At 39.3% G+C, this 27,097-nt stretch overlaps 1 protein-coding gene across 4 annotated transcripts in view; it reads left to right on the forward strand.

The window, feature by feature from the left end:
- Positions 1-27,097, forward strand: part of UGGT2 (UDP-glucose glycoprotein glucosyltransferase 2) — a 192,162-nt gene that overhangs the window by 99,788 nt on the left and 65,277 nt on the right. For all 4 annotated transcript variants that reach the window (XM_019444060.2, XM_019444061.2, XM_019444062.2 and 1 more), the window contains 6 exons: positions 3,142-3,270; positions 16,550-16,714; positions 17,062-17,185; positions 17,276-17,374; positions 19,448-19,542; positions 25,022-25,228. In XM_019444060.2, coding sequence (XP_019299605.2) covers positions 3,142-3,270; positions 16,550-16,714; positions 17,062-17,185; positions 17,276-17,374; positions 19,448-19,542; positions 25,022-25,228 — 819 coding nt within the window. The remainder of the gene's footprint in view (positions 1-3,141; positions 3,271-16,549; positions 16,715-17,061; positions 17,186-17,275; positions 17,375-19,447; positions 19,543-25,021; positions 25,229-27,097) is intronic.

The following is a 27,097-nucleotide window of genomic DNA, read 5'->3' on the forward strand; positions in this document are numbered from 1 at the left end:
ATAAACATCAAAAGGAAAAAAAAATTTTTTTTTTTAAAGGGCAATAGAAGGACTCCTGGGTGGCTCAGTCGGTTAAGCATCGACTTCCACTTAGGTCATGATCTCACAGCCTGTGAGTTGGAGCCCTGCGTCGGGCTCTGTGTTGACAGCTCAGAGCCTGGAGCCTGATTCAGATTCTGTGTGTCTGTCTGTCTCTCTCTCTCTCTCTCTCTCTCTCTCTCTCTCTCTCTCTGCCCCTCCCCCACTCGTGCTCTGTCTCTCTCAAAAATAAAACATTTAAAAAAACTTTTTAAAAATGGGCAATAGATCTGAATGGAAATTTTTCCAAAGAAGACATAACGATGACCAGCAGGTGTATGAAAAGATGCTCAGCTTGATTAATCCTCAGGGAAATGAAAATCAGAACCCACGATGAGCTTTCACCTCCGGTGTCTGTTATCAAACAAACAAGAAAACAAATGCTGGCATGATGTAAAGAAAACAGAACCCTCTGAGACTATAACTGGTATAGCTATTATGGAAAAGTCTGGAGGTTCCTCAAGAAATTAAAATTGTAGGAGGTTCCTACAATTTGAACCAGCAATCCCACTTCTAGGTGTATTTCCAAAGGAAATCAGTATCTCAACTGTCTGTACTCCCACGTTTACTGAAACATTATTCATGATAGCTAAGGTATGGAAACAATGTAAGTGTCCATCAGTGGATGAATGGACGAAGAAAATGGTGTATCATATACATGAATTAGAACATCAGACTTTAAAAAGAAGGAAATCCTGCCGTTTGCAACAACATGGGTGAATCTGGAAGGCATTAGACTAAGTGACATATATCAGACAAAGATAAATACTGTATGATATCACCTGTCTGTGGAATCTAAAAAAGCTGAAGTCTTGGAAACCGAGAGTAGAAAAGTGGTTGGCACAGGGCTGGGCAAAGTGAGAAAATGTTAGTTGAAAGGTATAACTTCCAGTTTTAAGAGGAATGAGTTCTGGAGATCTAATATACAGCATGTTGACTATGGTTTGATGATACTATTCTGTGTAACTGAAATTTGCAAAGACTAGAATTTTAGTGTTCTCACCAAAAAGAAAACCTGTGTGCAGCGATGGATATATTAGTTAATTAGTGGTGGCAGTTCTTTCACGGTGTGTTCATTTACCAAATTATCATGTTGTACAGTTTAAATGTATTGTGTTATTTGTCAATTACACCGTAATAAAGCAAGAAAGAACAGAAAAATAAGTAAAATTTGTATGGAGAAGTAGAGACCCAAAATTGCTGTTTTTGCTTACCGAGTTACATAATAGTTTAAATTTTTTTTTTTAATGTATGAGAAGATTGGATCATTATATATCTAAGTAATTTAGACTTTCTAGCTGCCTTAGATACCTTAGGAATATCTACTACTTTAAAATGACTAATTTGTAAAAGGACTAATCTCAGTAACCTCATATATAGCTTTTGCTGTATTCAAAATATCATTTTTCTAATCCCTGTTTATGCTTTATAGAAGGCTGAAATTTTTGCTTTTTTTTTTTTCAGTTACTAAGATCATAGCATGTGCTGCTCAATATGAGAAGAAAACCTGCCCATAAATTGAGAAGCTCATAAAACTAAATTGTGTGATCTAATTATAGACTGCCTCTTTTTAAAGGAATAGGTTACCAGGTTTACACTGAGAAAATGAAAATGAAGAAGAATGCTGATTCCTTATTGTCTCTGGCCATAATGATAGAAGTGAATTGAAACTGAGAATAATACTCTCAACTAATACAGGTCTCCCCCACTCCTGAAGTAGAGCATTCCTGAAACCTTTTGTAGACACAAATGGTATGAAGTGAAGAAGCAGTTACCATCAGTTTATATGGAAAAATGTTTCTAGTATTTTCCAGGACCAAAAACTAACCTCTTTCAAGGCTTTTCTGGTACCTTAGGACACACCTTGCTAATGATATGCACAAAATAAATTAAGCACAGATGTTCATAGACACAATTGAGACTCTGGTGGCTGGATGCTGAGATGCTCCTGAGTGTAGTTCCTGGGGAAGGAGCTTGGTGGGGCCACTGTCCTCACTCACTGCAAAACAGATGCTGAACACTGTTTTCACATTTTTACCATTTTTCATAAAAGCAAAAATCCTCTTTGGATTTCTTTTGGTTGGTGAAAACATGTCACTCTTGTAATAGAAAAGTGGCATAATGTGAACTTTTGAGAGGCGAGGGATACCTGTATATCAAACTGCTACTTAATGGTACTTGTACTTTACTGGTTTCTTCTGCCTTAATGCTAACTCTGTGTTCATGTTTATGTCTCAGCTGAGGTTTCTGCTCAGAGAGGCCTTCTCTCTTGGTGCAGAGGAGTTCCTTTTCCACATGCCTAGCAGAGTGCCTGGCATGGTCTGCAATGAGGGACAAGTGAAACAAGAAAATAAAGGAGTAACAGCCTACCTCATGCCAGTGCGCTTACAACATTTGAGGTGGGGTAGGAACGGGGGGTGGGGTGGTGAAGAACAGAGGTACAGAGGAAGCCTAGAATGAAAATAAAGCCTTTGTGAAATAAGGTATTTGAAATATTTTATACATACCTTTTTAAATGACGGAAACCATCATTTTACTAAGAATCATAGTGTCTAGTTAGACCAAAATAGAACATAACATAAATTTGTTACAGTATTTTTGAAAGCTATGGAATTCTCATAAAGCAGTTTTTATTGGAAGAAGAAATATTGTGTGGTTAAAATGATTTATTTATCGGGGTGCCTGGGTGGCTCAGTCAGTTAAGCATCCGACTTGGGCTCAGGTCATGATCTCATGGTTCATGGGTTTGAGCCCCACATCGGGCTCTGTGCTGACAGCTGAGAGCCCGGAGTGTACTTCAGATTCTGTGTCTCTCTCTCTGCCCCTCCCCTGCTCACGCTCTGTCTCTCTCTGTCTCTCAGAAATAAATAAATGTGGAAAAAAAATTTTTTTTAATAAAATTATTTGTGAATGGGGGAATGTGTGTATATATGTATGTATATGGTATACTTAGAACTTACAAAGTAGAAAGCTTGTTTTTATAAATCTGTCGGCATACTCAGGGAAAGAAAGAAAACTAATTGCCATAAGATGAAAATTAATTATAAATCTTTATTTCTACAGATGTACCAGAAAGTGAAGAATGACAATATACTCACTGTGGACAATGTGAAGAGTGTTCTAAATGTTTTTCCAGATGCTAATATCTGGGATATTTTGGGAATTCATTCTAAATATGATAATGACAGAAAGGTAAGTTGGAATGTAAGTTTTTGAAAATAGAATCCAAGAAACTTTTACTATAATCTCATGAATAAAGGATCTCAATAAAATTAACTCATGATTGGGGTTTTAGACCCTCAGACCTGTCGCAAGTTGTACACCAGTACTTAAATTGCAACTGTTGACCTTTCAAAAAGTACGAGAAAAGAGAATTCTCAGGATTTATAGGATAGAAAACTTGCGGGTATAATTGTAAGGAACGGGGGGTACCTGGGTGGCTCAGTCGGTTAAGCGTCTGACTTAGACTCAGGTCTTGATCTCGTGGTCCATGAGTTCGAGCCCCACGTCGGGCTCTGTGCTGACAGCTCAGAGCCTGGAGCCTGCTTGGGATTCTGTGTCTCCCTCTCTCTGACCCTCTCCCATTCATGCTCTCTCTCTGTCTCAAAATAAATAAACGTTAAAAATTTTTTTTAAAAAATTGTAAGGAACGTAATTTGTATTTGAAGAAATGGAAAGCTGGCCTTGTAGGTAAAGGCTGGGGCAAGAACCAAACCTGGGAAGATAGAGCACCGCTGGGGCTGAATTTTTAATGCTCCTACAGGCGTCAAGTTTTCTAGATGGGTTCTTGCATTTTGTAAGAGGTTTTAGACCACAGATCTGATCCTGGCTTTCTTGTATGCAGTATTTCTCCATGGTAACGGCGAAGGCCAGGATCACTGGTGTTGTAATCCGCACCCCGCCCCCTCCTGTCTTGGCCCCTGTTTTCTCTTTGGTCTTGCCTTTCACGACTCTTTTCTTTCCTTGCTCTTCTGTTCCCGCCACACAGTCGGACTAGTTCAGGTTGCTTCATGGGCTCCTCCTGAGCATTGCTGCACACTGCCTCCCTTCTTTCCTAGCCTGTGCCTGCTTCTCGGTAGTGCTTGGCTTTAATGTTACTTTGGGGGAAAAGCAACACTTTGGAAAGAACTTCTGGGCATCCCTTCCTAACCCTCCAGGTGAGATTAAGTTGTTCATGCTAATTTCACATGCTGAAATAGTACTGTGTACTCCTGCATAATGCTGGTTACACTTGGCTGTTCATTACCTGCCCTCTCACTGGTCCACATCCTCTGTAAGAGTGGGGATCATGGCTCGTGTTGAGTTTTGCAAGCCCAGGGCCCAGTGACTAGAACATACTATGTGATCAGTAAACATCTACTGAATGAAATACTGAGGAGACAAAGCCATCTGAGAGTGAGGGTTGCGCAGTGGGACAGAACGTCACGAGAGCAGTGAAGTTTTAGAGACTGCTGCTCTGGGGGCGAGGAAGGGGGTACAGTAAAGCCATGTATAAGAATTGCTGTGCTGCTGAATTTCTGCTGGAAATGCCTACCCTAAATTTATGGGAGCGTCTTTTGTAAAGTCTAAGATACTGGGGCATGCGAGTGAAGGAGGTTGCTGGGTAAAGTGCTGTCAGGGTGAAGTGTCATAGTTGGATATGGACACGGCCTTCTTGGGAGAGGCCCCAACAGTAGCCCATGGGGAGCCCTCCGGGGCGCACAGGCTGCACCAAAACAGAAGCAGAGCCAGGAGTCCAGTGGTCTCAATGCAATTGAAAGCCAGTGTGGTAGGAATTAGGGAGTTTTTTTAGTCCTGCACAAATGGTTTTCCAAATCATAATTTCAAAAGCGAGAGTTTCATTGATTGTTTTCATGACTCTATCTTCATATAATTAAAAAAAAATTAAAAAGCAATCAAGATGAACGTGTAGGGCCAAGTTGCATAGAGGCATCTCTTTTAATAAAACTATTCACCGGACCAAGGAAATTTAGGAAGAAAATTATTTTTTTACAAATATACTTCAGGTACTCTTAACAGGGAAAGAGGAACCCAAATTTCCTATAGTGATTATGTAAACTCACCAAATAGAAAAACAGTGAATTTTTATATAGCAAAGATCCTATTTGCACAGGTTGAAAGCAAAAGGTTGCACCAGTTGGGTTTTAATATCAGCTGATGGTGAATGGTAATTATAGGAGTCCTGGAAGTAATTCTGTTCTTAAACCTTACATGCTGTGTTTTTCTTCTCTCTTTTTTTTTTTTTTGTTTATTTTTTATATTTTTATTCTATGTTATTTTAATTTTTTAATCTTATTTTTTTTTAATGTTTATTTATTTTTGAGAGAGACAGAGACAGAACGCAAGTGGGTTAGGGCAGAAAGAGAGGGAGACACAGAATCCGAAGCAGGCTCCAGGCCCCGAGCTGTCAGCACAGAGCCTGACACGGGGCTCGAACTCACGAGCTGTGAGATCGTGACCTGAGCCGAAGTCAGACGCTCAACCGACTGAGCCCCTTCTATTTTACTTTTTTTAAAGAAGTGGGCTCTTCTCTGCTTGCTACGCAGTGGTAGAGCACAATTTCTAGTCAGACCTTACCTTCCTTAGGGACTAACACTTGTGCAGAAATCGTATCTCTTGAGCCTGCCTGCCTGATAGATGCATAATGGTGATACTAAGAATCACTTCTCATTCCAGAGTAAAAAAAAAAAAAAAAAAAAAAAAAAAAAAAAAAAAAAATTTCTAATTGATTTGCCCTTTTTTTTTTTTTTTTTTATAAATCTGTAACAGCCTATTGATTTTTTACTGATTTGTATATGCTTTGTTTCTGTAAAAAAAACTTTTTCTGGTTCAAGTTAATCATAGTATTTAAAACTTTTTGTGGGGTGCCTAGGTGGCTCAGTCGGTGAAGCCTCTGACTCTTGATTTCAGCTCATGTCATGTTCTCAGAGTTCACGAGTTTGAGCCCTGCACCGGGCTCCTTGCTGACAGGGTGGAGCCTGCTTAGGATTCTGCCTCTCCCCTCCTCTCACTGCCCCCCCCTGCGTTGGCTCTCTAAATAAATAAACTTTAAAAAATTAATGAATAAAGCCTTTTATAACACCTATGTACCTAAGGCTATGAAGTGCATTTAAATAAAATACATTCCTAAGAACAGCTAGGTAAAAATATTCAAGCTGTTTATTTAATTTCAATATATTTATTTAGCTTAAAATATTGTTCATAATCTAAGTTATATGTGGAAAGAAATGGATTCATTTATTCATGTCGATTCTGGGTAAATATAACAGTAGTCTCTGCTGATACACAAATGAATTTAAGTTGAGCTCTCATATAGCCAAAACATAGTACTTATTATCAGTTGCCATAAAAACATCATCTGAATAACACCATGTTATCCTTAAATATTGGTATTCACAACCCAATATTACCGTTTCTCATTAATTGCCTTTTTTATACATACCACATATGGATGTAAATTTCATTTCCAACTGGACTGTTGTTACTTCAAGAAAAGGAGTCATCTTCTTTTGTATTCCTTCAGTTGCACGGCACATCTTAAGTTTTAGATACATTTGCTGAGTTTCTGTTATAGTCATGGGGGATTGAGCTCTTTCCTACCTCCAGACCTTCACCTGGTCTCTCCAAGTCTAGGGGCGTTACTTAAAATATTTAAAAACTGTTGTGGCTTCACAAGCAACCAGTCAGAGAGTCAACCCGAGGCAGGTCCTAGAGCTGGAGTGGAGTCTTGAGGCCCTCATGCTGATGGTTACCCTGTAATGGCTGAATCATGTCGACATTGGGAGTGTGACAAAGAGGTCACGATGGTTCTCATGGGCAATTGCCATCCCAGGACAGCAGCTATTTACCAAGTGGTACAGAAGTATTTCATTACGTTAGGAAGTGGTAAAGTCTGTATAGTGCAAACCAGCTGATTATCAGCTCTGTTTTTAACACATTTTGGGTAAGTGAATATTTAGTGTGTCTGAGTTTTTAAGTATTCCCTGTTTAGTAAATCAAATACTATGATTGTCCTTCCATTTTTTAGTAACTCTTTTTAAACTTTAAGACTTGCTCCATATTTTTACCCATTTGTGGAGTGTTCTTACTGCAAATGTATCCAAATAGTCAGTAGATCGGTCACATATCTATCCAGAGATTTTCATACAAATAAACATAGCAACGAACAAACCGGCACATTCCTTCACGCACACCAGCCCCCAGAATGCCTCCTGTAGCCATGTGCCCCTTCCTCTAAAGTGAACTGGCCATCCCCTGGGCCTGAAGCACCACTGTCCTTTCTGGGTCTGCCTTTGCTGTTCCCACTTACAGGCTCTCTGATTTATCTCTGGTTTTGCTAGCACTGTGCATTTCCTATTTTTTTTTTTTTTTCTGATTTTACTTCTCTCCCAACCAAATATGCTTAAGAGAAAAATTATCACTCCTTTATGTTCAAAAATCTTATACTGTATTTGTGTCTTATTGGTAGTTGGAGTGGGTAACCATTTTTCTTTCAAATTTTGGAGGCTTTTCTATACTGTCTCCTATCTTCTGATAGGCTGTGGAGACCAGTGATATCATTCTGATTTTAATTCTTTTGTCTTTCTGCTTTTTTTTTTTTAATCCAGTTTGAAAGCTTCTAGAATCTTTTTATCTCTGGTGTTTGGAAATCTCATGATCTGTCTTTGTATTGATCCTCTTTCATTCTATGTAGGGAGTATTTGGTGAGTTCCTTCTAATAGATTCATATCTATAATTCTGGGGATTTCTTTTTTCTTTCTCTAATGCTTTCGTTTATTTTCTCTGTCCTTTCTGAGTTTTCTGAGTTGAGTCTCTATTTGCTTTTTCTTCTTTTTTTGTTCCTTTGTCTTTTTCGTTCAGTTTTTTAAAAATTTTCTGGAGGTGCCTCTTGTATCATATTCCTGTTTTATAGCATCCCAGTTTTTCTTTCATGGACACAATATACTGTCTTAGCTACAAGTGTTTTGTGATGTGTTGTTGTGCTCCCTGCATTACCTCTGCCTTCTAAAGCTTCCATTTTCTCATTTGCTTCGATTTCTCTCTTTTGTGTTCGAAGCATTTGTCAGATGTCTTACACTGTCTGGTTGTCTTTCACATGGAAGTATGAAATCCTGAAAAGCGGATCACAAACACATGGGCCTTGTGAGTTGGTGAGCCTCGCTCGGGGAGCTGAGCTGACCTGCAATCAAAGCAGCATTTGATTCTTCAAATAAGAATTCTTTATTTTCTTCTTAGAAGGAGTACATGTGACAGAAGAGGGTGCACCTGTGGGAGGTGAGGGCACGGGTTATGTGTAGGAACCCACTATTGTGGTCCAGCACTGGGTGTGAAGGATGGGAACGTTCCTTGAATCTCCTGCCTGGTCTCCGTCCTCTTTCTCAGCTCTCCACCCTGCCTGCCATCACCGAGGCTGGTCTCTGTGATTCAGTTTCAGCAGAGAATAAGAAAAGCAGAACAGTTTGGATTTTCAGGGTTGAGAGAGTGCCCTTGAGAGCCAGCTGCTCCCTGTGCAGACTCTCAGCCAGTTTCCGCTTTCTCTGCTCTCATCCTCCGTCCGGGATCCGGAGTGTCTCCAGCGATGATGAAAAATATTCATGTTCTGTTCTGTCTGCACAGGTGTGACTTCACTTTTTACTTTGCTCGCCTGCTTTTTGTCTTTTCTCCCGTTTTTCTTTGCGGGCTCTTACGTTCTCTGTTATTCTCACTTTAGTGAAATGTGTGAAGAGAGAAGAAGTAAGCATGTGTGTGGATGAACCTACCGTATTTCATCAGAAACCCACTTTTAAGTAGTGAAATTTGTATTGTTGTGTTATTTTAAGATGTCTGCAGTCATCGTCTCCTGAAGTTACGAATATTAAGGATTTTTGTAAAGATTAGGGACACGGTACACTCTTCAGAAATACTAAATTCCATTTTTGTGTTATGTGCGTACATGCCCCGTTTGCTCTTGGTTCTCTGCCGTCCTTCCCTGCGACTGTCCTGTAAGGATGGTCTACGTCTTCCGTCCCAGTGTTACCCTTCAGCTGAGCTGGGTCTTCTCCACTCCCTACCCCTCCCAAACTCTACTCTAAACCTGCATCCATTCCCTAAACCCCTTTCCTGCCTTCCTCTTCACACCTAGAAAATCATTCCAACTCCTGCATCATGAAGAAAATTGACGAGTTTAGGCCTTTATTCCCTCAGCTCATGTTCCCGTAATTTTCTCTCTCCATCCAAACTTTATCTGCACTTTCAACAGATGTTTATTGAGTACTTCTAATGTTCAAGCACAAGACGTAAAAGAATAGCGTGCAAGGAAGATCTCCTGAAGATTTTTAATAAAATAAAAATGTAATAGAGCAGAGAGAGAAATTAAGAGAAAGAAATAAAAATAAGAATAAATGGTAAACCAGTAGAGTCTCAATCCAGAAGACTCAGGAAGAACAGAGAAAACAAAGGAAAGCATCAGAGAAATAACACCAAGAAGTCCCCGAGATTGATGGACATGTGTCTTCACTGGAAGGGACCCCCAGGTACACAGCACATAGAGTGAAAGGGAGTGCTCTGGGGGTGGAGATAAGGAATACGTCTCTGAGTGGGGGATGGCAAGCTGAGTCCTGAAGTAGGACGAAAAGTTGAATCAAAGAAAACAAGAAAGTGACAGGAGATTGACATCCCAGAAGACAGTGTTAGGAAGTCCAGAGTTGTGAAGAACTCTGAGCAATTGGTGTTGCCTCTGTGTGGGTAGCAGTGGAGTTGTGTTGTGTGTGTGTCATGGAAGGAAGGGGGCAGATTGCACAGTGAACAGTGTCTAATTGGAACTCAGAACAGTTGAAGAAGACCGTAGCAACAGTAAAAAGTCTAAGATACTGAGCAGTGAGGTGACCGTGACCTGCCTGTTTTTGAAAGAACACTCTCCATCATTTTGAGTCAGTCGCTGGAGGGCACAGTGTATGGGATTGTCTGTCTCTCAGAAGAGAGAACTGACAGGAACTGACCCACAGCTCTTAGAAGTGGCAGGAAAGACCAGGAGCTCAAAGGGTTTGTGGGTCCTACACCTGTGTTTCTTGCCCCCAAATGCTGGCAAAGTTCACTTTGGACCCCGTTGCTGCCACCAAATCTGTTAAATGACACAAATTCAACGGAGTAACTTTTAAGTTTCTAAATGGCTTTTTTTTTTTTAATGCTCAAGAATAGGACAACATCCCCTCTAGCAAACAGAAGGATGATCTGAGGAGTTACACTAAGTGGAAAGATTTTTAGAGAAGGAGGGTGGGGCAGGAACGTTATTAGCAAAAGAAAAGGATTGTTTTGGGCAAGGAGGCTTTCCCTTAGGGGAAAAGCAGGGGGGTTAATATGTAGACTACCTCTCTGCCCTTGTGACAGACTCATTGGTACTGATCTGATGGAAAAATTTCTGAGGGAGACTGAAGCTGCAGTTAGATTAGGTGTTAAGTCCCTGTTTGGCAACTTGTTCTTACAGGGCTAAAAATATAAAATTCAGTGTCATTGGCTTATTTGTGGTACTTAAAGCTTTTGGAATGGGCGGGTGGCCTAATTAGAAATCATGGAGTAAATCAGAAGAGGGCTTGTATTTCCAGCAGAGACATACCCATACCTGGTTGATTGCCCATAAGGATCCTGAATCAAAAGAATCTAAAACCACGCCCATCATCTTCCTTGTTACCCCATTTTGTTCTTCTTTATGCCTGTCCTACAGGGTAGCATCATCATTCACCCTGGCCACCTATGCAAGAAGCCTGATGGCCATCCTAACCCACTGCTTCGCTCCTACCATCCCAAACAGTACAGGGTTATGTTCCGGCCGTCCAGCCAGCTGAATGTCTCAGAAACTGCCTCGTTCTCTCCTTGCCCATCACCCCTGATTTCTGTTCTGCTTTTGCTCTCTTTCCCACGCTATTGTTGTAGCCCATGAGCGACACTCCCAGGGCCTGTTCTCCCATGTCTTTCCTTCTCACCGTTGCTGCTGTGGTCTTTTTTTTTTTTTAAATAAGCACACCTGATCCTATTACTTAACAGTATTTACCCTCTTCTTAGATGGAACTGACCATGCCCTCCTTGGAACCCCTGGGTGCTATACTCACACTTGTTTTTAATGGGTCCATCTCTTCCTCTGTTAAGCTATGAGTTCCCTTAGGACAGAATTTGCATGTTATTTATGTGCACTCATAAGCCTAATACACAGTAAGTGCCCAGTAAATGGGTGATGGGCATTAAGGAGGGCACTTGTTGGGATGGGCACTGGGAATTGTATGTACAGGATGAATCACTAAATTCTGTACCTGAAACTAATACTATACTGTATGTTAAACTGACTGGAATTTAAATAAAAACTTGAAAAAGAAAAAATTAAATGAAATGCAGTAGCCACGTGGTGGCCCTGGAGGTGATTTCATCTCTGCGTGTGTGTTTCAGCATCTGTAAAATGGATGTAATGGTAGTACTTAGCTTCACAGAGTAATTGTGAGAATGTTAGCAATGATGGTAGCTATAATAATACATAGTTGTGAATAGCAGATGAATTGGTTAGTAACTTCTGTCATTCCCAAGGTAAAATGCAGATGTTGAGCGCCTTCAGGAGCTGGCCTCTGTCCTGTATCTCACTGCTCCCACACACAGAACTCTCCCCACCGTAGACATAGAAAATTACTCGCAGTTCTAAATATATCTGTCAAGTCATTCAGGGCCCTTGTTTCCTTATGGACCGTGTGTCTAGATGATCTATCCATTGTTGTAAGTGGAGTGTTAAAGTCCCCTGTCATTACCACATTCTTATCAATAAGGTTGCTTATGTTTGTGAGTAATTGTTTTATATATTTGGGGGTTCCCATATTCAGCGCATAGACATTTATAATTGTTAGCTTTTCCTGATGGATAGGCCCTGTAATTATTATATAATGCCCTTCTTCATCTCTTGTTACAGCCTTTAATTTAAAGTCTAGTTTGTCTGATATAAGTATGGCTACTCCAGCTTTCTTTTGACTTCCAATAGCATGATAAATAGTTCTCCCTCCCCTCACTTTCAATCTGAAGGTGTCCTCAGGTCTAAAATGAGTCTCTTGTAGACAGCAAATAGATGGGTCTTGTTTTTTTTATCCATTCTGATACCCTATGTCTTTTGGTTGGCGCATTTAGTCCATTTACATTCAGTGTTATAGAAAGATATGGGTTTAGAGTCATTGTGATGTCTGTAGGTTTCATGCTTGTAGCGATGTCTCTGGTACTTTGTCTCACAGGATCCCCCTTACCCAAAGCAACAGAATATACTTTCTTCTCGAGTGCACATGGAACATTCTCCAAGATCACATACTGCGTCACAAAACAACCCTTCATAAGTATACAAGAATTGAGATCATACCATGCATACTTCCAGACCACAATGCTATGAAGCTTGAAATCAACCACAGGAAAAAGTCTGGAAAACCTCCAAAAGCATGGAGGTTAAAGAACACCCTACTAAAGAATGAATGGGTCAACCAGGCAATTAGAGAAGAAATTAAAAAATATATGGAAACAAACAAAAATGAAAATACAACAATCCAAACGCTTTGGGATGCAGCGAAGGCAGTCCTGAGAGGAAAATACATTGCAATCCAGGCCTATCTCAAGAAACAAGAAAAATCCCAAATACAAAATCTAACAGCACACCTAAAGGAAATAGAAGCAGAACAGCAAAGACACCCTAAACCCAGTAGAAGAAGAGAAATAATAAAGATCAGAGCAGAAATAAACAATATAGAATTTAAAAAAAACTTTAGAGCAAATCAATGAAACCAAGAGTTGGTTTTTTGAAAAAATAAACAAAATTGATAAACCTCTAGCTAGGCTTCTCAAAAAGATAAGGGAGATGACCCAAATAGATAAAATCATGAATGAAAGTGGAATTATTACAACCAATCCCTCAGAGATACAAGCAGCTATCAGGGAATACTATGAAAAATTATATGCCAACAAACTGGACAACCTGGAAGAAATGGACAAATTCCTAAACACCCACACGCTTCCAAAACTCAATCGGGAGGAAGTAGAAAGCTTGAGCAGACCCATAACCAGCGAAGAAATTGAATCAGTTATCAAAAATCTCCCAATAAATAAGAGTCCAGGACCAGATGGCTTCCCAGGGGAGTTCTACCAGATGTTTAAAGCAGAGATAATACCTGTCCTTCTCAAGCTATTCCAAAAAATAGAAAGGGAAGGAAAACTTCCAGACTCATTCTATGAAGCCAGTATTACTTTGATTCCTAAACCAGACAGAGACCCAGTAAAGAGAACTACAGGCCAATATCCCTGATGAATATGGATGCAAAAATTCTCAATAAGATACTAGCAAATCAAATTCAACAGCATATAAAAAGAATTATTCACCATGATCAAGTGGGATTCATTCCTGGGATGCAGGGCTGGTTCAACATTCGTAAATCAATCAACATGATACATCACATTAATAAAAGAACCATATGATCCTATCAATTGATGCAGAAAAAGCATTTGACAAAATTCAGCATCCTTTCTTAATAAAAACCCTTGAGAAAGTGGGGATAGAAGGAACATACTTAAATATCATAAAAGCCATTTATGAAAAGCCCACAGCTAACATCATCCTCAATGGGGAAAAACTGAGAGCTTTTTCCCTGAGATCAGGAACACGACAGGGATGTCCACTCTCACTGCTGTTGTTTAACAAAATGTTGGAAGTTCTAGCATCAGCAATCAGACAACAAAAGGAAATCAAAGGCATCAAAATTGGCAAGATGAAGTTAAGCTTTCACTTTTTGTAGATGACATGATATTATACATGGAAAATCCAATAGACTCCACCAAAAGTCTGCTAGAACTGATACATGAATTCAGCAAAGTTGCAAGATACAAAATCAATGTACAGAAATCAGTTGCATTCTTATACACTAATAATGAAGCAACAGAAAGACAGATAAACTGATCCCATTCACAATTGCACCAAGAAGCATAAAATACCTAGGAATAAACCTAACCAAAGATGTAAAAGATCTGTATACTGAAAACTATAGAAAGTTTATGAAGGAAATTGAAGATAAAGAAATGGAAAAACATTCCATGCTCATGGGTTGGAAGAATAAATATTGTCAAAATGTCAATACTACCCAAAGCTATCTACACATTCAATGCAATCCCAATCAAAATTGCACCAACATTCTTCTCGAAGCTAGAACAAGCAATCCTGAAATTCATATGGAACTACAAAAGGCCCCGAATAGCCAAAGTAATTTTGAAGACCAAAGTGGGAGGCATCACAATCCCAGACTTTAGCCTCTACAACAAAGCTGTAATCATCAAGACAGCATGGTATTGGCACAAAAACAGACACATAGACCAATGGAGTAGAATAGAAACCCCAGAACTAGACCCACAAACGTATGGCCAACTAATCTTTGACAAAGCAGGAAAGAACATCCAGTGGAAAAAAGACAGTCTCTTTAACAAATGGTGCTGGGAAAACTGAACAGCAACATGCAGAAGGTTGAAACTAGACCACTTTCTCACACCATTCACAAAAATAAACTCAAAATGGAAAAAGGACCTGAATGTGAGACAGGAAACCATCAAAACCCTAGAGGAGAAAGCAGGAAAAGACCTCTCTGACCTCAGACGTAGCAATTTCTTGACACGTCCCCAAAGGCAAGGGAATTAAAAGCAAAAATGAACTACTGGGACCTCATGAAGATAAAAAGCTTCTGCAAACAAAGGAAATAATCAACAAAACTAAAAGGCAACCAATGGAATGGGAAAAGATATTTGCAAATGACATATCAGATAAAGGGCTAGTATCCAAAATCTATAAAGAGCTCACCAAACTCTGCACCCAAAAAACAAATAATCCAGTGAAGAAATGGGCAGAAAACATGAATAGACACTTCTCTAAAGAAGACATCCGGATGGCCAACAGGCACATGAAAAGATGCTCAACGTCGCTCCTTATCAGGGAAATACAAATCAAAACCACACTCAGGTATCACCTCACACCAGTCAGAGTGGCCAAAATGAACAAATCAGGAGACTATAGATGCTGGAGAGGATGTGGAGAAACGGGAACCCTCTTGCACTGTTGGTGGGAATGCAAACTGGTGTAGCTTCTCTGGAAGACAGTGTGGAGGTTCCTCAAAAAATTAAAAATAGACCTACCCTATGACCCAGCAGTAGCACTGCTAGGAATTTACCCAAGGGATACAGGAGTACTGATGCATAGGGGCACTTGTACCCCAATGTTTATAGCAGTACTCTCAACAATAGCCAAATTATGGAAAGAGCCTAAATGTCCACCAACTGATGAATGGATAAAGAAATTGTGGTTTATATACACAATGGAATACTACATGGCAATGAGAAAGAATGAAATATGGCCCTTTGTAGCAACGTGGATGGAACTGGAGAGTGTTATGCTAAGTGAAATAAGCCATACAGAGAAAGACAGATACCATGTTTTCACTCTTATGTGGATCCTGAGAAACTTAACAGAAACCCATGGGGGAAGGGAAGGAAAAAAAAAAAAAAGAGGTTAGAGTGGGAGAGAGCCAAAGCATAAGAGACTCTTAAAAACTGAGAACAAACTGAGGGTTTATGGGGGGTGGGAGGGAGGGGAAGGGGAAGGGGGGTGATGGGTATTGAAGAGGGCATCTTTTGATATGAGCACTGAGTGTTGTATGGAAACCAATTCGACAATAAATTTCATATATTAAAAAAAAAAAATTACTTGCAGTTGCCTGAGGCTGTGTTTTCTTCCCCCCAATCCTGTCTTCACATGCACTTCTCCCACTTTATCTTCCCAGCAAATGTTACTCACCCTTTAAGACTTTCCCTGTCACCCCTTCCCAGAGGCTTCTCTGACCCCCTCCTCTCCATCCTCGAGTTTTCTTCCTGGCTGCCGCATGTGCCTCTGTTTTGGCCCTGTCTGTGTGAATCCCTTGAGGGCCGACTTTCAGCTTTGTATTCACAGCATCTTGTTTAATGCTGATGGCATGAATTCAAAAATTGTTAATGAAACAAATGAATGCAGAGATGAATGAATCCCTGATCCAGATAAATGGTATGTTTTTTAATGTTATACTGTGCACAGGGGTCAGCACATCCTGCCCTCCCACTGCCTCTTTTATATATACAGTTTTCTTGGGAGGTAGCCCCACATCCCTGCATCGGTGTATACCCCTGCTACACTACAGCATCAGAGCTGAGTAGTGGAGACAGTGACTGGATGGCCCACAGAGGCTGCGATGTGTGCTAGCTGGCCCTTTACAGGAAAAGCTTCCTGATTCTTGCTCCATAGGTAGATTACTTTGCTTTAAATAATGTTTGGAAAGGACAAATGAAATTAGCACAATTAACCTTTTTTTCCTGTGGCGTATCAAAATGCGCCAATGCCCGTCCCTTCTTTTACGTATGCATTTCTTTTCCAGACAGACATTTTTCAGTTTAACTTTGATATTTTTGAACTAAATAGGTGGGAGCAAGCTTTTATAAGATGACTGGCCTGGGTCCTTTGCCTCAAGCTCTTTATAACGGAGAACGCTTTAAGCTTGAAGAGCTCAGTATGAAAGAACTAGAAATGGCTGTTCTTCGCAGAATGATGGACGCGACGGTACATTTACAGAGGGACGTTTTTATGGTAGGCAAGCATTTATGAGGAAGTACATGATAGATGATATTTTTATAAATGATTTTTTGCATTAAAACAACTTTCTGTAGCAAAAGTTTCCATCCTGATCACTTAGTAATGAATTTAAAAGTAATTAACTAAGTTGATCTGTGCATAATTACATCAGAAATGCTTAATTGGAAAAAAATTCAGGTATTTACAGGAATATTTGTTGTAAAGTTTATTGTATGAATCCTAATTGCCTAAATTATTTATTTATTTTTTTAGATTAGCTTTTAAGTATATTCTGTGCATAACTTTAGAACATATGCCTATAAATTATCTGTGTTACCTAAGTAATATTTTTGTTGTTTCAGGGCACATTAAATGATCGAACAAATGCAGTTGATTTCCTTATGGATAAGAATAATGTTGTACCCCGTATAAATCCTTTGATTTTGCATGCTAAATGGCAGTACCTTAATTTAATATCCACATCAGGTAAAATGATCCATATACTTTCTACAATGCTTACTGAGTTTTGCGTGTTTTATTAAGTGGTTATTTAACATTTAATATGAAAATTTTCAGTAACTGCTGATGTTGAAGATTTCTCTACGTTCTTTTTCTTGGATTCGCAAGATAAGAGTGCTGTAATAGCAAAGAACATGTATTATTTAACCCAAGAAGGTAATGAGCATATTTTATTTTCCTGACTTTATTCCTAAAGTAGCAAAATTTGCAATTTTAGTGAGGTGTTTGCATAATGAATTTGTATGTTGCCATTTGACTAGAGGTCTGGTTTTCAATTTCAGAGTTTGTAGTTTGTTAGGATACAAGGATTGTGCTGGGAAAATACCTTCTACCCTAGTTATATGTTCAGGGGCTCATCTTGGTTTTTTGCCTTTTCTTAAAGCAAGCTGTTCCACTTTTCACCTTTTTAAGAAAGCGATAAAAGACTTTCCAGACTGTAACCTCGTGTCTTATAACGCATGAATAAGAGTATAATTCCCAGATCAGAGGAGAAGTAGTTCTACCCTCTGATTAAACTTCTGGATTTTTGCTTACATTGGGGATTATAAGAAAAGAAGGGAGACCTATACAGGAATGTACTGGGAAATATGCATTTAGCCTGGACAGGGAAGTTGATGGTGGAGCCAAGCCTTGTTAGAGTACAGTGACCTATTCGAAATAGACAAGGATAGTTGGAGTTCAGCTGGTTCAGTTTTGCTTTGTTTTATTTGATGATCTTTGCTCTAGAGAGAAAAATGAAAGCCAATATGTGAAAGATAAAAGAAGACTGAGTTTTGTCTCAGTGTATGAGAGTGATCTAAAGATAAAATGAACTTCATAGTAAGGGGTATATTTTTATAGAGAGAGTTTTAAGCAGAGGCCACCCAGCCAGTTTTTTAGAATGCCATGGAGTCAAGATTGGATCAGATGGCCCCAGAATTACTTCCTAACAGATCCCAGATTTTATGTTCATAAAGTGGTCTGTCTCCAAGAAGTCCAACAAATAATAAAATACAATGCAGTTCTATGTTATGGCAGAATAAGGTCCTGACTGTGACAAGGGAAGGGAAAAGGAAACAGAAACAAGGAATAAAAATAGGAGAAGTCTATTTTTCAGGTTCTGAGGTGTATTTCAAAAATTCCCTCTGGGCATCAGAATAAGTTAGCCTATAATTAATGCCCTTTGCTTAAATCTCTAGCAATTTAAAAGAATGTTAACTGGGAAACACCCGATTTCCTTTTGCTTGGCATTTATATAAACGTGTAAAGAACTGATGGAGTTGTGAGAAATTTACTTAGCACTTTGAAATAGTTCTCAGTTTACTAACTATGATGGTGAAAGTGCCGACCTTAAGAAGGCATTAGAATTCTTTACCTTTCTTCTTTGAAAAGAATGTGCTGCTACTGCCTCACACTTAAATTGCTTCAATGTGAATTCAATGTCAGCCCTCTTTCTGTTATAGTTTTCGTATAGTTAGATATCACTGAGTGTGGTAGTAATGGTGGCCTCACATCTATTCAGGGGTAAGTTTTTGGTCTGGCAAACGTTTTATAATTGTTTCAAGTAGGTTATGTGATCTAAAGGACTAGCTTTTGTGTAGGTTTTAATGATGGCTAGACAAGTGTACAGGTGATGCATACAGAGCCTAGATGAAATTAAACCCATTTAACTGTGACTTCAGAACTAAAAATTGTTTCTCCTTGTGGTTTCCAAATTTTCAAATTTTTCTGAAAAATAGAATTGTATTAATGTTGATGGCACAGGTAATGTGAATTAGACCAAGTTAATAATAGAGGTTTGGGAATAAATGAATTGTAAGCTAATATTGCTGTTTTTAGTATCTATTAATAAGCTTTATTGTATCTAGTTTTACATCTATGTGGGGTATAATTCTCAATTTAAAAAAAATATATAGCTATAGCTGGAAGACCATTTTGCTTGCCAATTCCGAAAACATAAGTATAATACAACTTTTGTCTACTAATAAAAGTATTCCACAGGTATGTCCCTTAGAGACTATTCTTACTTTTTGGTATCCGAGTTTATTTAAAGCTTATATAGCACTCTTCTAGTGTTTTTATATGCCTGTCAGTGTGTGTGTGTGTGTGTGTGTAATCTTTAGCAATATTTTCTTATTTTCAAAAAATTAGCTTAATACTTTTTAATGTATTTTGTTAGCTGGAAATGTCCCCTGCTTTTAGTTTAATTTTATAAAGAGGCAGCTTGACTAAACTATTTGATACTTTCAGATGATGATGTAATTTCTTCAGTTACTCTCTGGATTATTGCTGATTTTGACAAACCATCTGGGCGAAAACTACTTTTTAATGCATTAAAGCACATGGTAAGTATTTAGATACTCTTACCACAAAAATTTTATAATTTGTTGTTAATTTTGAGAAAGCCAAATGAAGAACGTGCATTAAATCTTATTCTCCTCCATGTTAATGTTTTAAGTCCTTCAGCTTGTTGATAAGGAGGCGAAAACGGGAACTCAAATTCAGTCTCCATGTACAATAGGCAGATTTGACCAGGAAAAGAAAACCCTGCAAGTCGTCCATGATTCAGACCTGTGTGTTCCCTGCTTGCCCTTGCTATTAGACATATACTTGTCTGCAATGTGTATGCACTGAATGTTTGTGTCTCCCATAAAATTCAGATGTTCAAATCTAATCTGTAGTGCAGTGGCATTTGGAGGTGCGACCTTTAGGAAGGAATTGGGTGATGAATGGGATCAGTGCCCTTGTAAGAAGAGGTCAGAGAGCCTACTTCACCCTCTGTCCATCATGTGTAGATACATGGACAGATCCGTAGTCTGCAGCCCAGAAGAGGGTCCTCACCAGAACCTGACCGTGCTGGCACCCTGCTCTTAGATTCCCAGTCTCCAGAACTGTAGGAAGTACATTTCAGTTGTTTATAAACCACCCTGTCTATGGGTACTTTGTTGTAGCAGCTGGAACTAAGACATAGTAGTTATAAATAGGCTGTTAAAACAGAGTGAATGGTCCAGACCCTACCATTACATCAGTGACACCAAATCTAGTTTTTACCAAAAGCAGTTTGTAAGAGTGGTTTTCCATCACATAGTCAGGCAGCACTTTCTTTCTCTGAATATTTAAGAAAAAGAAAATAAATTTTCACTGAAGAGTATTTTAAGCCTTAAGTCAACCTTAATTTTTTTTGTTATTAGAGAATTACAAACCAATATACTTCGATAGTATACATTTCTATATTTATTTAAAAATACTCTTTTATGGGGCGCCTGGGTGGCTCAGTCAGTTGAGTATCCAACTTTGGCTCAGGTCGTGATCTGGTTTGTGCGCTGGAGCCCCGCACGGGCTGGCTGCTATCAGCACAGAGCCTCCTCTGGACCCCCTATCCCCACCTCTCTCTCTCTCTGTCCCTCCCCCACTCACACTCTCTCTCATTAAGGTAAATAAACATTTTTTAAAAATACTCTTCTATAACCTTCCATATTTCTAAGGGAGCATAAAAGTTTGTCTAGATTAAAAACACCTACAAACCGTAACTCAAAGTATTTTATGAAATTGTTTGTTTTGCATTAGCTAAGTGTAAATTTAGTGCTGATAACAAATTACCCCATAACTTAATGGTTTAAAAACAATAAACGTTTTCTTAGAGTGTCTGGGGTTTAAGAATTCAAGAGTGACTTGGCCAAGTGGCTGTGGCTCAGGGTTTCTTGTGAGGGTGCAGTCAGGACTCTGGCAGCAGTTGTCTGAAGGCTTGACTGGAACCAGAGCCATCAGCTGCTAAGAGGGCTTGCATGGCTGCTGGCAGGGGGACTCAGTTTGTCACTGGCTCTTCACGGAACATCTCATTCCGTTGCCACATAGACCCCATTTTAGCATTGCTAAGTGTCCGCACAACGTGACAGCTGGCTTTCCCCAGAGTGAGTGCTAAAGAGACAGAAGCCACAGTGTGTTTTATGATCTGGCCTCAAAAGTCACACACTGTACTTCCCTAATATCCTATTGATGACACAGATCGCTCCTATCCAGTATGAGGAGGAACAATATGGAAGCACAAGTATAAAGAAGTAGGGATCATCGGGGGCCATCTTGGAGGGGCACTACCGCATCAAGAATAGTTAATACATTTTTTTTTTTTTAATTTTTTTTTTTTCAACGTTTTTTTAATTTATTTTTGGGACAGAGAGAGACAGAGCATGAACGGGGGAGGGGCAGAGAGAGAGAGGGAGACACAGAATCGGAAACAGGCTCCAGGCTCCGAGCCATCAGCCCAGAGCCCGACGCGGGGCTCGAACTCACGGACCGCGAGATCGTGACCTGGCCGAAGTCGGACGCTTAGTTAATACATTTTAGACGAAACATAATAACATCAATTGGGAGAATTTTCATGTCATGTTAGGCAGTCTCAGAACACATTCTGGCTTCATTCAAGCCCTGCAGACCAGCACATTCAAAAAGGGGTGTTTGAGGTCTATGGAGTACATCACCTCTGCCTTCTGTCTCTTCTCAAGAATTTTTGGTAGCGTGTTCTTTGCGAGGCTGACAGATTGCCTTTTCCCAGTAGTTCCAATGTATGTGGCTCTCCCATCATGCACATATTGGTATGTTTAATGGTGTCCCACATTTCTCTAAGAATCTGATCATTTTAGTTCTTTTTACATTCTATTTTTCAGACTATAGCTCTGTTGATTTATCTTTAAATTCAGTGATCCTTCTGCCAAGTCAAATCTATTGAACCCTACTAGTGAATTTTTCATTTCAGTGATTGTACTTTCCAATTCCAGAGTTTCCATTTGGTTCTTCTTTATAATTTCTATTGCTTTGTTATTATCATCAGTGTAATAAGTTGTTGTACCTTCCTTTAACTCTTTAAGCATGGTTTTCTTTAGTTCTTTGAAGATACGTGTATGTCTGTTAAGTCCATCATCTAAGGTCCCTCAAAGATAGTTTCTGATGCTTGGTATTTTTCCTTAGTATGAATCATACTGTCCTCTTTCACTGCATATCTCATAATCTTTTACTGAAAACCAAACATTTTAGATAATACACTGGAGCACATTTGGATCCCATACCACTTCATCACCTGGACTGTTTGGTCATTTGTTTGTTTAGTGATATGACTGAACTCTCTCTCTAGTCTATCTCCCTCTCATTGTTTTTCTCTGATGTTCCTGCTCAGACTTTTTCCCTTGTTTTTATCTTTGATCTTGGTTTCCTGAAGACTGCCTCTGAGTCAGCAAAAGCCAATTAGTGTTCAAAGTTTATACTTAAATACCCCCAGGCAGTTAGATGTTCACGCTTTACTGTTGGATGTCTGCTTGACTTAAAGGCTGCTTTCCAGGTTAGAGATTTTATGATTTTGCCCCACATTCACAGTGGAATAGTATCTTGGAATTTCCCTGATGACTCCTGAGAAGATTCAACCTTTGGCTTGGTCTTCCAGACTGCCGAGAAGGACTTTAATATTATTTTTAAACTTGACTTCCTAGCAGTTGCCCCTGGGTCAGAGTACCTTTTTATTTAGCAGTATTTGTTTAGGGAATGCCTTCAGTGTGCCCCCTGTCCCATTCTCATTACCCTGAGGGGGGCCACTGTAACACAGATGCAGTTTTCCGGAACCTCAGGGATGAGTGTGATCCCAGGACAGCTCTTTTTTTTTTTTTTTTTTTTTTTTTAATTTTTTTTTTTTTTAACGTTTATTTATTTTTGAGACAGAGAGAGACAGAGCATGAACGGGGGAGGGGCAGAGAGAGAGGGAGACACAGAACCGGAAGCAGGCTCCAGGCTCTGAGCCATCAGCCCAGAGCCTGACGCGGGGCTCGAACTCACGGACCGCGAGATCGTGACCTGAGCCGAAGTCGGACGCTTAACCGACTGAGCCACCCAGGCGCCCCCCAGGACAGCTCTTTTCATCTCTCTCCTTCTCTGAGTCTCTCTTTCTGTTAAACCCATGGCCGATCTCTCATTCCACCTGACGTTTTTTTGCCTGGAGGACCATGTAAAAACACGCTCCAGATGGGATTTCACCCACAGGCTGTCATTTGCTAACTCTTGATCTGGTTCATTAATTGAATTATCTGCGGTATCAATTCTTATTTTTATTCTTTCCAGTATTATATTTTGAGCCTCTCTCATTTTCATTTCAGCCAGCTTGCTTTTAACTTTTGCCTTTCTCTCATGGGGTCTCTCCTTATCTCTCTCTGAGTCTGTTTTTTGGAGACCATGTTTTCTTTTCATAGCTACACAAACTTTAAGAGACTAACATAATGAACACTTATATACCTAATACCTAGATTCTATAATTTTAACATCTTGCCATATTTGTTTTATCTGATTATCTGTTGTTAGTGGGGAGGAAGGGCAGAATAGTCTGCATTTTAAAGTAAGTCACAGAAATCAGCGTATATTTTAAAGTACATACATTTTAAAGTAAGTCACAGAAATCAGCATACGTCATCCCTTAGTATTTTAATATGCATTTTCTAAGAATTAGGATATTTTACATAACTGCAATACCACTATCCCATTGCTAGTACTAAGCCTGCATTAAATTGTTCGCACAGGGGCGCCTGGGTGGCGCAGTCGGTTAAGCCTCCGACTTCAGCCAGGTCACGATCTCGCGGTCCGTGAGTTCGAGCCCCGCGTCAGGCTCTGGGCCGATGGCTCGGAGCCTGGAGCCTGTTTCCGATTCTGTGTCTCCCTCTCTCTCTGCCCCTCCCCTGTTCATGCTCTGTCTCTCTCTGTCCCAAAAATAAATAAAAAAACGTTGAAAAAAAAAATTTAAAAAAAAAAAATAAAAATAAAAAAAAAATAAATTGTTCGCACAAAGATGTCTTTTCTTTTTTCAAGCTAGGATCTAAACGTGTTTCATTGTTACGTTTCATTAGTTTCTTTTATTATAGAACAGTCCCATCCACATTTTGTCTATTGACTTTTTAAAGAGACCAAGCTGGTTGCCTTTTAGAAAAATCCCACCTTACAAATTTCACTGATTTTTTTTTCCTTACAGTATTTTTAACTTATCCCTTAGCCCTTATATCTCCTCTACACTGGAAGCTATGTCTGACTTAATTAGATTCAGCTTCCGCATGTTCATGAGTGATGATGTATGCTTCATGCTCTGTTTGTACACTACCAACCTGAAAAAAAATTTCGATGTCCAGCATCAATAGAATGTATAAAAGAGTATATTCGTACAGTGGAAATCTATGCAGTCCTAAAAAATAAAGCAACTAAAGATACACAAACAGTGTTGATGAATCTCACAACCATTATGTTGAGTGGAAACAAGGCAGGAAAGAATATATACTGTATGATTATATGAAGCTCAAAATAGGTTAAATGTTTCATGATAAAACTTAGGTGATAAACCAGAAGAAGAAGCAAGAATGATCCTACAAATAAGTAACAGGATCGTGGTTGTTTTTAGAAAAGTGGAAAGGTGTAGTCATTGGCAGGGTGTCTGAGAGACGTCTTTGGGTTGCTGGCAATGCTCTGTTTCTCGACCTGGGTTATAGTTTTATGGGTTAACACACCGAATTCTACATTTTTGTTTCGTGTATTGTTTTATATGTGTTATTTCATATACAAAAAGTGGTTAAAGTATCTCCTAAAAGACTCGTTATACAAAGAGGTGAAGCAGTCAGAGTTCCTAAAATGACTGTTTTCTGGCTATGTCAGTAGGTACACGTTCAGTACCATCCACATAGAAAGACCTCTGCAGTGAGGGCTGCTGTGTGTTAAAGTGAACAAGCTCGAATGGAAAGAGAAAAGTTCGGCTGTAAAATGATATGTGAGATACCGATCTTTTCCACCCATAAATGTGTTTTGCAGAAAACAAGTGTTCATAGTCGGTTGGGAGTTATTTATAATCCTACATCGAAAATAAATGAAGAAAACACCGCTATTTCTAGAGGAATTTTGGCAGCTTTTCTTACACAGAAAAACAGCTTTTTGAAAAACTTTCTCAGGAAACTGGCGAAGGAAGAAACTGCTACAGCTATTTACTCTGGAGAAAAAATTCACACATTCCTTACTGAGGTCAGTGGCTATTTGTTTGGAGTAAGAAGTATCTGTTGCATTTTTAGAATGTATAAGCCAATGTGGTCATGCTACTGAAAAATGTCAATAAATAAGTATAATCAATTGGGGATAATAAACATTCCTTCAATGGGAAAAGACAGTGATGTGACTTTGCATCAAGGCACTTAGCCAACCAAATTTCATGTATTTCTGCTACTACTGTATGATCCTTGAAGTTGATAGCATTCTAGTTAGGACTTGTATGTGAAGATCGAGAGTTCAAGGCTATGTAAGTCATACTCAGGTAGTTCACTGAAGGGTCCAGTATGAGGGAAATTCTAAAGATGGAAGATGATCCTCAAGAAAGAAGATCCGTTAATCCACTCAAAAATATCAATTGATTGTCTGCCATACAAGGGAGGTATACTCGTGGACAAGGCAGATAATGTTGAGTCCGTGCTCCTGTGGAGCTTCCACGGTGGTGGGAAAGGCAGACAAACTAAATGGTACTGGAAAAATACAAAGAAATGAGAGGGTAGATAGTTTGAGGGATGCTCTTTTAGCTGAAGTGGTCAGGGAAGGCATTTCTTAAAGAGCTTATGTTTGAGCAGAGGTCTGAATGTAATGAGAAAATTTGCGAGAAGAATGTACCAGATCCGGGAACACAGTAAGTCTAAAGGACTGACGCAGAGACCGTCTTTCCAGGTTTGAGGTACAGGCAGAAGATCATCATGAGCAAAATAGGGAGCGTGATGTGGAGAGTAGTAGGAGCTGAGGTCAGAAACATAACCCAGATATTTCAGGAATCTGTAGGCCATGGTAAGGAACTGAAGTCTTTCCTGAGTATGATGGGAAACCACTGAGGAATCTTGAAGAGGTGAATAACCCTTAAAAGGTGACTCTGGATGCCATGTGAAATTTTGTAGTAGGCAGACAAGAGTGGATATAGGATGAACAATTGGAATGTTTTTGCAGTAATCTAGACAAGACATAATGGTATCTTGGACTAGGTAGTAGTGGCGGGAATGGTGAGGTGATTGGTACATTTTCGTTACAATCAGAATTAGCTGATCAATTGTATATGATATGTGAAGGTAACATCCTTACATATTAGCTTGAGCAGCTAGAATTAATGGTGGTGCCTTTTTTTGAGATGGGAAAGTCTAGATGAAGAGAAGATTTGGACACATAGAGGATCAAGCGTTAAGTCTGTACATGTTAAGTTGGAGATGTCTGTTGGACATTCAGGGGGAGATGTTGAGTTGACAGTTGAGTTAATGAGTATTCAAATCAACTCAGGGTTATCAGGGTATTTTTAGAGTACATCACTTCGAGAGTTACCAACATTATATATCATTTAAAACCAAGAAACTGGGTGAGATACCTCAGAAATTAGTTGGGTGAGGGAAGAGGGGCTAAAAAATAGAGCTCTGGAATATTCCAACATATAGAGGTATGCAAGAAAGGGATGATCCAGCAAAGGAGACAGATGGAACAGCCATAAGCTAAGAAGATAACCAGGAGAATATGGTATCTTGAAAGTCAGTTGGAGAAAGTATTTCAAGGACAGAATGATCAACTGTGCAGATGTTCCTGAAATTAGGCTTCATAATTGACCATTTACTTGTTAAGGTGGTCATTGGTGACTTTGATGAAAATAGTTTCAGTGGAGTAGTGGGTATAAAAGTAAACTTGATGGAAAAGAGAATGGGAAATCAGGAACTAGAGATAGTGAGTATAAGTAGCTCTTTCAAAAAACTTTATTTTCCCATGAACAGAGAAATATTTTGTAGCCAGAAAAGGACTTGGCGTCAAGACTTTCTAAATTTGCAAGATGTTACTTTTTGTATGCTAATGGAGACAGTCCATCCAAACAATGAGAAAGGA

Source organism: Panthera pardus, unplaced genomic scaffold (genome assembly GCF_024362965.1).
Source record: "Panthera pardus isolate Hobbes unplaced genomic scaffold, ASM2436296v1 HiC_scaffold_1, whole genome shotgun sequence".
Lineage (NCBI taxonomy): Eukaryota > Metazoa > Chordata > Mammalia > Carnivora > Felidae > Panthera > Panthera pardus.